Below are 13841 nucleotides of genomic sequence, written 5' to 3' on the forward strand. Positions count from 1 at the left end.
TGGACTTTGTGTGTACTCTTGAAAGGTGGCATTTTAACCCACCGCTTGTTTTGAAAGTGCAGCAGCAGTCAGTGTACAGGCACGGCAGTGGCCAGAAGCGTCCCCGGTAGTGGCAAAGTCGGTAATGCTTGAGGAGAATATCCTGATTAGGGTGCGAGAACTTGCACTCCTTACACTGCATCCAAATCCTGTGAAACAAAGAAAACACATTTAGTTTATGAGTTTAACACCACCCAAATGAACAAACTCAATTTGGCTGAGGCAGAGGTAGGCAACCTTTACATCAAAAGAACCATTTTGCCCCCTCTTCGCCCAAATAAAATTTGTCTGGAGCTGAGAAACATATTTGATAAGAAAGCTAATAAAGTTATACTATACTAAACAGTGTTAATTTCGTTGACGATAACGAAAAAATTCGTTAACGCCCCTTTTCCCATGACTAAGACGAGACGAAGACGTAACGAAATGGATCTTTGAAAATAAAAACTATGACGAAATCTATTTTATTTTCGTTAACGAGACGAAAATGTTGGCGGTTGACTAAGTCACAACAATTTTTAAAAACATAATCGTATCAGGCCGTCATGAAGTACCCGGAGCGGCGAGTGTGTGTGTCTGTGTGTGTGTGCGTGTGCTGCCAGACAGCGCACCGGTCCCGAGGCTCCGCCCCCGCGCACTCGCTCAGAGAGACAGTGAGATCAGAGCTCGTTCATGTGAAGCAGGCCGGTCACTGACTCCCCGGCTGCTTCTTAACTATGGAAACAGTGAAAACACAGAGTTTCTCTGGTCTCAGCTGCTCTGAGATCAGCGCTGCAGCTTCTGGATCAGAGCAGAGGCTGCAGTTGGTTTCTACCGAGCTTCAGTTTCCTCCTCCGCTCTGATCTGCTTGCACTTTTTGTTTTCACATTTCGCCAACTAAAATATATAGGCTGCAGCTATATGTTTTTATTTATTTCAAAATAGGGTACTTCTTATTTCATACATTTCCCACAAATATGGGGATGACTCAAATAACCCTACATAGTTCTGCGTTTAATTTATTTCAAAGTAGGTCTACACTTGCCTGTGTATTTTCTTCTCCTCTTCATAAGCATTTGGTGTTTCCCTTTGTTGTAACAGGTAAAAATAAATAAAATGTCAACAGTTTTCTTTATTGTTGTTCATAAATGCAATAATCTACAGATTAGTATAGTATAACTTTATATAAAATTTTATCAGCTTTGTTATCAAATATGTTTTGCGGCTCCAGACAAATTTTATTTGGGGGAAGAGGGGGCCAAATGGCTCTTTTGATAGTAAAGGTTGCCGACCCCTGCTATAGACCTATAAGAGGGACATCTAATGGACAACCTAAGTACTGCAAGCTAGACTAGTACGCAGTTGTAGACACAACACAGGGGGTCCCTGGACCTGAGAAGGGAAGATAAGGAGTTTAATGTGGCTATTAAATGTGACTAAAACTAGACTAAAATGTAATTTGTTTTCGTCGACTAAAACTAGACTAAAATGTAATTTGTTTTCGTCGACTAAAACTAGACTAAAATGTAATTTGTTTTCGTCGACTAAAACTAAGAAGGATAAAAATGACTAAAACTAGACTAAAACTAATATGCATTTTCGTCAAAAGACTAAGACTAAATCAAAAATAGCTGCCAAAATTAACACTGATACTAAACTGTTTTGTTGCATTTATGAGTTATAGAACAATAAAGAACTGTTGACTTTTATAGCTATTTTTACCTGTTACAAAGGAAAACACCAAACTCGTATGAAGAGAAGAAAAATACAGAGGCAAGTGTAGGTGTACTTTGAAATAAATTAAACACAGAACTATGTAGGGCTATTTGAGTTACATTTCCCCATATTTGTGGGAAATGTATGAAATAAGTAGTTATTTTGAAATAAATAACACGTGAACGAGCTCTGTATGAAAGCTTAATTGTTAAATTCACTGTTATGCTAAGATTCAAACAGAAAAGACACCAACGGACGACACATACCCCAGTATACACAAGGAGAAGATCATCAAAATTTACCATTATTTTATTGATAACTCAACTTAACACGTTGTTAGTTTATAAACGTAGCACGGTGGTTTGGGTGGGGTTGGTCTACAGATAGCTTAAAGTTAGCAAACATGTGGCTTTCACGGGTAGCTTAAAGTTAGGCAGCACGTGGTTTGCACATGTAGCTGAAAGTTAGCAAACATGTGGCTTTCACGGGTAGCTTAAAGCTAGCCAGCACGTGGTTTTCACGGGTAGCTAACAGGTAGATTATATGGATAGCTTACACATGTAGTTTTGCAAACGTTGTGAATCTTTGCATTAGAAAGACAACGGGTCGCAGAATAACCAGTAAAACAGCGGCGGGAGTCTTACCTAGTTAGTGCTGGAAGAAAGTGAGGAGGACACGCAGCCGTAGGACATGCGGTCGGAGGACACCAGGCGACAAAACTTGCTGTCGGAGGATATCAAGCGGCAAAACTTGCGGTCGGAGGACACCAGGCGAGAAAACTTGCGGTTGGAGGATATCAAGCGGCGAAACTTCCGGTCGGAGGATAACAGGCGGCGAAACTTGCGATAGAAGGACGTGCATCTGATCAACTACACCCAACTTGTCCGGACAAGCCCACTCTACCTGAGAGCGCTGGCTTCTCTAAACACGAGTGCGCAGTGACACTGACTACGTCATGACGTCGCCCTCCGGACGCGGAAGCCACGCTGAAGCGCCGTGCAGCGCTTGCTCCAACATTAACCAACATTGTCCCAACATTAGTCTTTTTTTTCACTGCACTTCTCCACTTCAATTATTAATTTAATGTCATCCATGTTTAAGAACTTCTCCGCTGTTTGCTCCGTTAAATGTCGGCTGTCGAGGGTAAATTACGTATTCTCCACTCAAGCCTATGTGGAGAATACGTAGCCCCCACTCTCTCTTTTTATCTTTATCACTGCTTGTGGCTGCAGTGGATGGGCAAAGGGGGACATTTAGTAATGTGGCTTCTGCGTCGGTGTGATCCCGGCGTTACGGGGCTGAACATCTAAATAAAGAAATCTGAACATGCTATATATATATATATATATATATATATATATATATATTTTATATGTGTGTGTAAATGTGTATAATAATAATACAAGACATAAATATATATGTTCACATATGTATATATGTATATATGTTTGTTTGTGTGTGTGTGTTTATATATACATATCTAAGTAGATATATTCCATATATAAATGCATTCATATCATTCAATCTGAACTTATAGTTGCATCCCGGAGCTGGCTAAGCAATATTTGAAGTTTCCTCAACTTAAAATGTTCAGTTGACTGCACTACTTATTTGTAAACTTGAAACTTTGGGTTTGCCCAACATTTAAAAAAAAAATTTGCTCACTCAACTTTTAAAAATAAGTTAGACCAATGCTTTTGAAGTTGGGCTTTTTACAGTGTATTTTGCTAGAAGTAATGAAATTTGCTCTAGGTGTTCTTATTGCGTTACCGCAAATAAGACATACAGATGGACGGGCTGATGTCCGTACAGACAGGCAACCCAAAAACAGAGTGCCTCTGGCCATGGCTGTTGCTGGCACTGAGGCATACAAAAATCTGTTGTTCCTCTTTTTGATAATCAGACATAACAAACAAACCAATTATCATAGTTACACAGTGTGAATTTACACTGTGGGATTTACCTTGAGCAAATTCTTTTTCTCAAGGGCATTCCATGAGGGAATAGCTCACATGCCACTGGGGAAAACAAGCCTTGTTCTCCTTGTAGCAAGAAACTTTCCCAAACATTGTTTTCCTTTGTCACATTGACCAGAAATGACAAGCAACTGGCACTACAAACACCTCAGTGTTGTTTTCAAGTTCTTTTATTTTTAATATAGAAGCTTGAAACTTTCTGATTGACTTTGCTTCTAAAGTATATTTAACAGTTTTAGTTCAACCCATTAAGACCTAAGGCGGCAAATAGAAATGCATTCTAAAACCTAAGCGTTGTTTGAAAACAACCACCTAACACCTGCAGCTTCTCTGAAAAGCTGACAGAATTGCCAACATTAACAAAAACTCCCTTTCATCATTGTTTTCCTCAAGGAAACTCTGCTGCAATCTTTTCAGTATCGCTTCCCTCCCTTAAATTGTCAGCCATTGTCTGACACGCAACTTCAAAAACTTTTTTGAAAACCAACTAACTGTATTACCCATACTATGCTTCGCCATTCTCCCAAATCACGATGTGCTCCATCAATCACTCGATGACATTGTATAAAAATGTCTCATCCTGCTCTAAAGGGAGAAGCACATAAACCTGACATGTGGTCTTTAAGGTATATACACCCATATGTTGAATTTAAATGGGTTAAAGAACGCTGAGACTTAGTTGGAATTGTGCACAGTGTTATTGCAAAAATGTTATCTTTTCTTCTCATTTTCTTTTTTTATATGTTTTGACAGAAAAGCTCAAGAACAGGAGAAAAAGGTGGTACTAGCAGGTTGCGTTCCCCAGGCCCAGCCACGTATGGACTACCTCAAAGGACTCAGCATCATTGGGGTATGTATCCATATTCATGTTTGTGCATTTGAACTTACTTATCTGGCAGCAATGACCTGAATTTTGTAGGGATATGCTCTCACAGAAATATATATTTCTGCCTGGGTCCCTTTGTTGGCCTTTACTTGTGTCTAATGGGTTCACTTTGAGGAGTTTGCACAGGCGCGCACACACACACACACACACTGAGACTAAGATGGATTGACCTGTCATTCACCTTGCTGCCAACCTGCTGTGTCTGTTCTATTCTGGCCTCCCTGCCTCTTGGTGGATCAATAGACATCCCTGGGAGACAAAACTCCAGACTGCTAAGATGAACAGGGTGGGGAATAGAAAAGCAGGAAGAGTATATGATGGAAGGGGGGAGAAAAGTACAAGACAAAGAGGAAACGGGGAAAGTGGAAAAGAGCCTGAGGACGCTGAAATGAAAGAAAGGAAGCACAGAGAATTTGAAAGATTAGGCCCAATGGAAAGAGGAAATATGACATTGGCATGAATAACACGGACACCTGTTTAACGAGTCTGCGCCTGCATATACGACATAGATGCCAAAATTAACCGTGTCTAGAGCAGGTCGTCAACCGCAGTGCTGCCTGTGAACAATGTTTAAAAGACAACTGAGAGCGCTGAAATTAATTAACTACAGCGTTACAGGTTTTTATTTTACAATATGCCGCCCCAGTTCATTTTTGATAAATGCTACCAACCCATGTTTCCTGCATAAAACTGTCAGCATGAACTTCTCAGTCGGCTTTAATGTGATTAAACAGTACGTTTCCCACTTTGAGATGCAAACCCCTTTGACACCCTCCCATACATAATGCATGGGTTGGTTTCTAGGTTCAACGCCAAACAGGTAAAATGATGCTAAAAGCTGTGCAGTGTTATTTTTCTTTTTTGCATAAATCTAACGGCCTAATTTGTATGTGTTTTTCTTGGCTGTCTTGTTATCACCATATAGAACCTTTCCCACCAGGGTAGAAACATCAGGTATATTGACCCCTAAGCTATCTGATGTATTGAAAAAGCCAGGGCCAGTGACTGATGTTAAGACCTCATGGCTTAAGGCTCTGAGCAAAGTCTGAACAGTTCTTCTTATTCCCCCTTTCTTTAAAGGGATCAATGGCAACTTTCCCTGTAAATGTTTGATAGTGTTCTGACAGTGAGGTGAGAGAGGTGAGGGTTACAGACACAGGGAAGCCAACGAAAAACTAAAATTATGTTGAGGCTAAAGGGAAAACCTCACCTCACATTGGTGGAGTGACAGAATTATGCAGATGTAACAACATTCTTTTAATCAGTTATCTAAAGCCCTCTTCTTACAGTTGTCTGTGACACATAAAAGGGAATTTGGCTTTATGCTAAATTTTGATAACAGTCCCTCAAGTGTTACGTTTTCAAACATAACCCTGTGGTGTATGATAAAATGTGATATAGAATTTTAAAATCGTCTTGTAATGTTTGTTTCACCTTAGTTACGACAAGAGGGAAGTATTTAAATAATTGATAAAGGGTTTTTATTTGTGTTTTTCTTTATGCTGTCATTCTCCAAACCCTGCAAAGGCATTGAGTCTACTTATTTTAAAGTGAAGGGCCTTAGTGGGGCATGAATGAAGATATTTTTTGTCTGTTCAGTTCTGTATTCAAACAAAATCACATCAGACATTCCAACATTAATAAACAATGAGAGGTTTTCAAAAAAGTCCTTGTAGTTGAGAACTGTGTATTAAGACATTTAATCCATGTTTAACAGAGCTAACTAATTCTTGTATTTCTAAGAACACCTACTGTTCGAATTAGATTATATCATTTAAATCACCACAGAAAACCTTGATCTTGATTTGAAATAATGCTTGAGGGTATGTGCTTCCATTAATAAAGCAAACTGCCCTGATGAAAATGGGGATAAATCAAACTGTCTAAGGTTGATTACTACCTCCTGCTTAAAAATAATGGGGTTGGGGGGGTGGGGAGGTGTCTTGAATGTTAAGTTAAATATCCTTTGCCATAAATAATGTAATTGAATTTAAGTAAACATGCCACTGTGTTACACAATTACATTCAAGTCAAGTGGCATGTATGTGTAATACAATTACATTCAGATAAACTGGTTTATATATGTAATAGCCTTCAGGGCGAGGCAGAAACAGCTGGGAAGTTTACCACTGCTGGTCCTTTCATTGTTATGAGTAGATTGGATTATGTGTTGATACACACAAACACACTTTTGTGTATTCCCTTGCCCCCAACCTGGACCAACACAGGTAAAATGCCCAGCCCTAAAACCAGGTCTCACCCTTTAAACAGCCCTATGGAAATTTGAGAACTGAATACATCCTTATAACAATGGCTTCGACTAAAACTGTCCTCACAGCCATAGAAAGACAAGTACACACTGACAGATGCAGGCTTGAACAGGCGCACATGGTTCACACACCCTGACAGAGGTATACGAGTGCCCCCCCACCCCTGTATATCCCTGGTAGTTACAATCAGCCTCACAATGGCAGTGACAGTTGGTGGGTTATGCAAATTACATGCAAATAAGCAGTTGTGAATTTGTATATAGTGATTGCACTAACGGCTAGATAAGGGGAGTAGTTTAAAAAAAAGCTTCCTGTTGAATTCATTCATTTTAATCAAGCTGTGTGTGTGTGTCAGCTTTTGTGTGCGTTTCTGTTGTGTTTCGCCGTCTGCAGTTGTTGTGAAATGAATGGCGTTGTATTGTGCATAACGTACACAGGCAAGTCACGCAAGTCCAGTGTTTTGCATGTCTTCAGCAGACATGCCACTGCCTATATCAGAGATGCGTTACACACACATTCACACACCAGCAAAGAGCTTGCAGGGTAATCTGAGAATTACAGTAGGTCAGCAACGTTGTAAACATACGTATACTGTGCAGTTAATAAGTAGTCAGACTGAGAAAAAACTGAGTTTAAGAAAACTGTACAAATCTAAATCAATAAATCTGTCTGTCTGATATTGGTGATCATGACAACTGTTCATTTGCGACAACGGGCTGGTTCGCAAACAGAAACTGATTCTCCAGTTTAGGGTTCTGCGTCCTGAATTGAGCTTCACTGAACTTTAAATAAACTGCTGAACTTGCTGTAGCTCAATCACTGCAGGTCACACTTACTGTTTCAGAAAGAAAGCTGGAACATCTCCACAGGTCAGGCAAACAGACCATTCCAAACAGGCAGGTTTAGAGCGGTCTCTGCACTCATTTATTAAAAAGGCGAATCTGAAAACAATCACCTTGACATAATTATTTTGCTCATTGCCGTGAAACTTACAATCTCTTTCTGCTATGATACTTGTAATCACTGGAGCTCATCAAGAGTGACCATCTGATTATCTGTCACGTCTCTTATTAAGGCTCTTCTCCTGATTGCTCACTTGACAACTCACTTCATTCACTTAAGTCAGGCTCCAGAGAGAGTCCTGGTTGTTGAAATGTGTTAAACATGATGGTTTCTTTTACCGTTGTAGCTCATTCACCTCAAGATTTACCGTTTATCGCATTGTGAGATGCTCCTCTGTTCACCCCAGTTGTGATGAGTGGTTACCTGTGGTACCAAAGCATTTGAGTCAGCTTGAACCAGTGTGGCCTTTTACCTCTGACCTCAAAAGTGCTGCTCACTGGATGATTTGCTTTTTCATCCCACCCTGAGTAAATTCTGGTGGCTGTTGTGTGCAAATCTCAGACCAGCCCATCTGGCAGTGACATTCAGGCAATGGTCAAAGTCACTGAGATCCTACTTTACCCCTATTCTAAGGTAGTGAAAATTACCTGAACCTCCTGACCTGCAGCTGCATGGTTCTATGCATCACACTGCTGCCACCTGATTGACTGATTAGATAATTGCAAGAATAAGCAGTTCTTGGTAAAGTGCTTGGTGAGTCTATATATATTCCTTAATCAAACAAAACTCAATGGGCACATAAAGTAGGATTTTAGTGATTAGAATTGACTGGTGAGATCTGAAATAATGGTTACATTATAAATGATACCTCAACCTATTGAGGGCAGAGGGACACCCGCTGCTCTTCTGAATGGAGCCAGATTGCATGGCTAGAGGAAAATAGTTCACTTCAGTGTGTAACATGCTTATAACTGCTGCCTGCAAAGCACAGCGTGCATCTGTGTGAGTTGTGTTTGAAAGAAGGGTTACACTGGGTAATGGGCCTGGAGGCATTGCGAGCTGGCACTAAGGGTTTGAGCATAGACCTCTAAGAATAGCGAAAGTGAGAGAATTATATGTAGAGGGGATGCTGGGAGGAATAAAAGGGAAAGTCATGGCATTGAATTATCCTTTTTTTTTTTTAACTTTCCCCCACTTCTTTTTCCCTCTGTACAGCCTTATATGTCACTTCCACTTATCGTCTCTCCTAAGGATAGTAGATGAGTAAAATAAGTGCTGTTCTCAGAATTCTAGCTCTTTAATATCCAGTCAAACCTTCCACTCCGGCTTCTATCTGTGTCCAACGTGTAAGCAACATCTTTCTTGTTTTTACCTCCACCGAGGAGGTTATCTTTTCATTGCAGTTTGCAAGTGTTTTTTTAGTCCCTCCATCATTTAGTGGTAGTTCCGGAGTTACCTATGGAGCTGCAGGATTTTCATCTGAGGAGAATATTTAGATTCTTCATAGCATGATTCAGTTTTATTCTCTCATATTCTAATGATGTGTTCTTGCTGAATTGTTCCCTCTATAATCATATGTCTTCCATTCTCTCTGCCTCTTTCGTTTCCTCCCTCTGCTCTCAATCTTGAATGCTCACTCCAAGACTCTGTCGATACATAATATACGTGGTTTTACAGCTACATCGACACGCAGTGGCATTTAAGAAATCTATACCACTTCATCCTTGCTGAGAAAACAACAGCGTCTTCTTTTGCACTTGTTTGTCCGTGTGCTTATACCCCACATCGTCTTTGTGTATATTTACATGCCCACCTTGTTTAAGTGTGGATCAGTTTATGTGTGTTTGTGGGTTGTCAATATCAGGCTTTTGTTTGACCTTGTGGACTTGGCTCGTCAGCATCAATAAACTTCTCCCATGTGTGTCTGTATTTCAGGTCCAGCAGATTGATCGAGTGGTGGAAGTCGTGGATGAGGCAATTAAAGGTATTTTGACGCACACACGCGTACAAAGCACACACACACACACCGAGGAGCAGCAATTGTATGAGTGAGCGAGCAGCAACGCATTGATCAGCTAATGAATGAATGAGAATCCTTTTATTATTGTAATGGGAAATGAAGCTCTTGAGTCAGCTCCACATATGAATGATTTTCAGTAAAGCAGTCTGTCTACTTATTGACTGAACAGCAGGGCTGAGAATGACTGGACGGTCAAAAGCAGGAATATATCATGCTCCTGTTGAAAAGTACGTAATCAAAAATGATGACACTGAATTATTATAAGGTTTTAACAACATTTGATTGTGTCATTATTGATGGTGATTGTTTAAACTGCAAACATTTACAAGAGGGATCCTAAATTAACCCCCGTGAAACATGGGCGAGTAAATCTCAGAGGAGTTTCACAGCACTGCAGGGTAAATGTTTGTATCATCATGGCCATGTAATGAAACACTATGCTACACCATAGTCTGTATATGAAGACGAATGAAATGACAGCTCCCCAAATGCAAAGACAAAGCGCTCAGATTGTCTCCTGTTGGCTTGCTGCTTCATAGATCATAAACCCTGCCTCCCCCATGTTAGTGGATGGGGGATTTCTATAGTCAAAGTACATGTTAAATATTTTTTTACCAAAGATGGTTTCTGTAATTTTAGTTCTTGTCACTGATGCAAGGTATTTCATTAATTTTACCAGAGAGTTTTTGTTTTTAATCTGTTATATGATGCTATAAAAACGGACTGACGATTGGTCAATCGCATGTACCTGCGGGATCTTGATAATGTGGCTTCACTCTGGATCGCTATTGTGCAGACTTTGGCCCTAAAACGGCAAAATGGCAGTGTTCATATATCGTTTTTTTTCTCACTCTTGTTTAGGATTAAGGGGATGTCACACCTTGTTAAGCCCTTTGAGACAAACTGTGATTTGTGAATATGGGCTATACAAATATATTTTAAGTGATGGAATGATTTGAGGGATGCATGGCATGCAGGTCACTCATTTGTTTGGTATCAGGCTAATCAAAAGAGATAACGGATGAAACATCTGGAAAAAATAAAGTTGAGAAAGCGAGGTTTGAAGTTTTACAAGGCCGACTACAGTATAATGCAGAGGCTACGGCAAAGAGTTGTTTTGTGTGTCTCCAGTATGCCGAAGACAAAAAAGAAACAACACATTTGTCATCTAGTCAAATATTGAATCAGGAGGACATTCATGACCATGAACAAAGCGAGTGCCGCACTGCCTGTGTGTCTACATCCTTGAATCCATTAAAGTCTCTATTCTTGTCCCTGAAGTTCACTTCATAGCTGAATTTTAAGATCAGGACTTCTTGAATTGTATTTTGGTTTAATACTTTTATAAGTAGATTTATTTGCCAGAATAATAAATATAAATATAATATTTTTTCTTTAAATTTTACTCTGGTTTCTTCAAGGCTGTATTCTACAAGCCATCTTGGCCAAAATGTTAGAAAGTTAATGTCGGTCTACAAGAGTGTGTTCTTTGTGTTACATTTCCAAGTGCAGGGTGACTTGATTTACTGCTTTTTTCATGGTTTAAATTTCCTGGAAGTAAATGCACACAAAACTTGACTTGACTACGTTGATGAGTATGATCAGTGATTAGAGCCGACCTGTATTTTAAAGCCAAGTGTTTTTCGAATCTCTCTGTCTTCCTGTCTGAGTAGCATGTTAAGTGGTCATCTCTGTCTGAGTGGCTCACAGCAGGACAGACACACATGGCAGTGATTAGGTCATCCATTTAAACTGTTAGTGAACCAACGCACTCAACAGTTTAATGAAGGTCAGAGCAAGTTTACAGTGTGAGAGTGTCCAGTCAAGCTGTCATTCACCCCCAGCTGTTCTCTAATAAAGAACAGATTGAGTTTACACTGTGTGTACTGTGTGTGTATGAGTGACTAGTTTGCACTGCAGGCCTCACTCTAATGAAGGACAGCTGAACTGAGGATTAATTTTACAATGTGTCATCAACCCTAAATCGTCTGGCTACACACAAACACACACAAACTCACTTGTACACCGTGACTTTTATTTCTTCTCGATGATTTTTCTCATTCTTTCCCTGTTCTTTCCTCCGACCATTTCTCATAATCTATCTATGTCTTCCCCTTTTCCTCTGACACTAGACCCCCCTTCCCTCCCCTTTTCCTAAATCCGTGCCCCCTCCATAGAAACAAATTTCCCCAGTATCATTACAGTTCTTTATGACCTCGTATAAACTGAGAACTGTTATTTCAGCTCGGAGGCCTGCGCATAAACCTTTAAGCTCCGGGATTTGCCTGTTGTAATGGCTACTAAAATACTTACTTCAGTGAACTGCTAATAGACACAGTTCTTTGCTGCACCAAAAAGCGCTTGCAGGTCTCTTTTCCACATGAGTACTAGTATCCTTTTATGACCTTGGTTCTTGGTTCTTGAGGCATGAGGCTATCTATTCTGGCTCAAAAAGAATGGATCCAATGTCACTGCACGATCCCGCACTACTGTAAATACTGAATCCATCTAACATAAAGCTCAGGTTACTGCCTGTATAGTAAATACAAGAGCATGTCTTTATCCTGAAGTTATCTCCGGTGGACTGCTGAGCATGCACACAGTACTTAATATCTATACAGCCACTCACATTACAAGGGCTGCCCGGACTTGTGATGCTTGCCACTGTGCAAAAATGTTTTTTAGCTGTTCCAGATGTTAGTTGTCTTGCAAATTGCTAACACACCTTTGGCTTTATCTCGTTTTCCAACCCAACCAGTAGATCTGCAAAAAATTCAGTAATAACAACAAAGGATTCACATGTTCTTCTATAGCAATATATAAAAGGTTCAATATATATAGATAGATTGCTTATGCATTGTGTAAACACAGTGAGGAGGTATAACACATAATTGATCCACCTGAGATTTGTAAAGTGTTTTGCTGTTACCAGTGTTTGTCATCCTTTGCTCATAAAAAAGTCTTTAAAACCACATCCTCCACTCAGCAGCGAGAAAAGTCTTTAAGCTTAACATAAATAATAATGAGACATTTTTCGTGATAACAGTTATGTCATTTTAATCAATATTGTCCAGCCCTAGATAGAAAGCCACACAAAGGCTTGAAAATGTGTTTTTCATGTTTTCAATCTTTAAGGATTGCACATTTCCTTGAAAGTCTTACCTTTGCACCTTTAATAAATATTTGACATACCTCTTTCTTTATAGTGTCATTTTTATTTCTCAATTTCTTTATTTGCTCTCCCAATATTGATCTTCCATCACTGCGTTGATAGCCACAGATGATGGTATTTGGTCAACTGCTATTCTTTTATCATCAAAACAGTTTAGATTTAGTGTATGTGTGTGACATAGACACAGGGGGGTGCAAGGGTTAGACAGGCTAATGTATCTACTTAGCTTCAGATCAGAGGCTATATTGGATCCATATAACCTCACGATCCTTATTTTACCAGTATAAACAAACTGTTTGTGTGTTTTAATGCTGAAAAGATACATCAGGAGTATGAAGATGTTATTGTATGGAAAGACTGAATAAGAGAGGAATTGAAGAGCAGGTTCCAAGAGGCAACTTGATGCATTCACATATATTTGAAGTCATCTGAAGGCGCTGTGAAGATCGTTTAATGCTCAATGACCTCCCATCTGGAGGTACAAATGTAGTGGAGCTAGTCATTGTCATGCATCAAAGCCCTGTGTATGGCTTTTAAAAGGAAGCACGCTTTTGAAATATTTGCATTAAAGCACATTGGAGAATTTATAAGCAATGCATTTGTTGTGCATCTAAGATATTTACCATTAAAATTCCTTTCCCTGACATTTGGCCAGAAAATAAGCAGATTTATTGTTAAAGATGATGGTACATATCCAATTACCTGTTATATTAGGAGGATAAATGACAAGCATTGCACTCCTTCTCTCCGATTTACCTCTTTCCCCCTCGATCCTGCCTGCAGCTTTACAATCAAACCAGGGAGCACAACAAGACCCACCACTTATGAGACATCAGACCCAGGTCAAGAGGTCATCCTTTTAGCTCCCCACCTCCATGATCCGGCCATCCATCTGGCTCGCCACTACATCTTTCATCTGGGAGGAATTTTTTTTTGTCAT

The 13841-nt window shown here is 39.8% G+C and overlaps 1 protein-coding gene across 1 annotated transcript in view; it reads left to right on the top strand.

Moving 5' to 3' along the window:
• cdkal1 (CDK5 regulatory subunit associated protein 1-like 1) overlaps positions 1 to 13841 on the top strand; it is a 247851-nt gene that overhangs the window by 71675 nt on the left and 162335 nt on the right. The window contains exons 5-6 of the mRNA XM_061080642.1: positions 4464 to 4560; positions 9645 to 9693. Coding sequence (XP_060936625.1) covers positions 4464 to 4560; positions 9645 to 9693 — 146 coding nt within the window. The remainder of the gene's footprint in view (positions 1 to 4463; positions 4561 to 9644; positions 9694 to 13841) is intronic.

The sequence above is a fragment of the Limanda limanda genome, chromosome 11 (genome assembly GCF_963576545.1).
Source record: "Limanda limanda chromosome 11, fLimLim1.1, whole genome shotgun sequence".
NCBI classification, from domain to species: Eukaryota; Metazoa; Chordata; class Actinopteri; order Pleuronectiformes; family Pleuronectidae; genus Limanda; species Limanda limanda.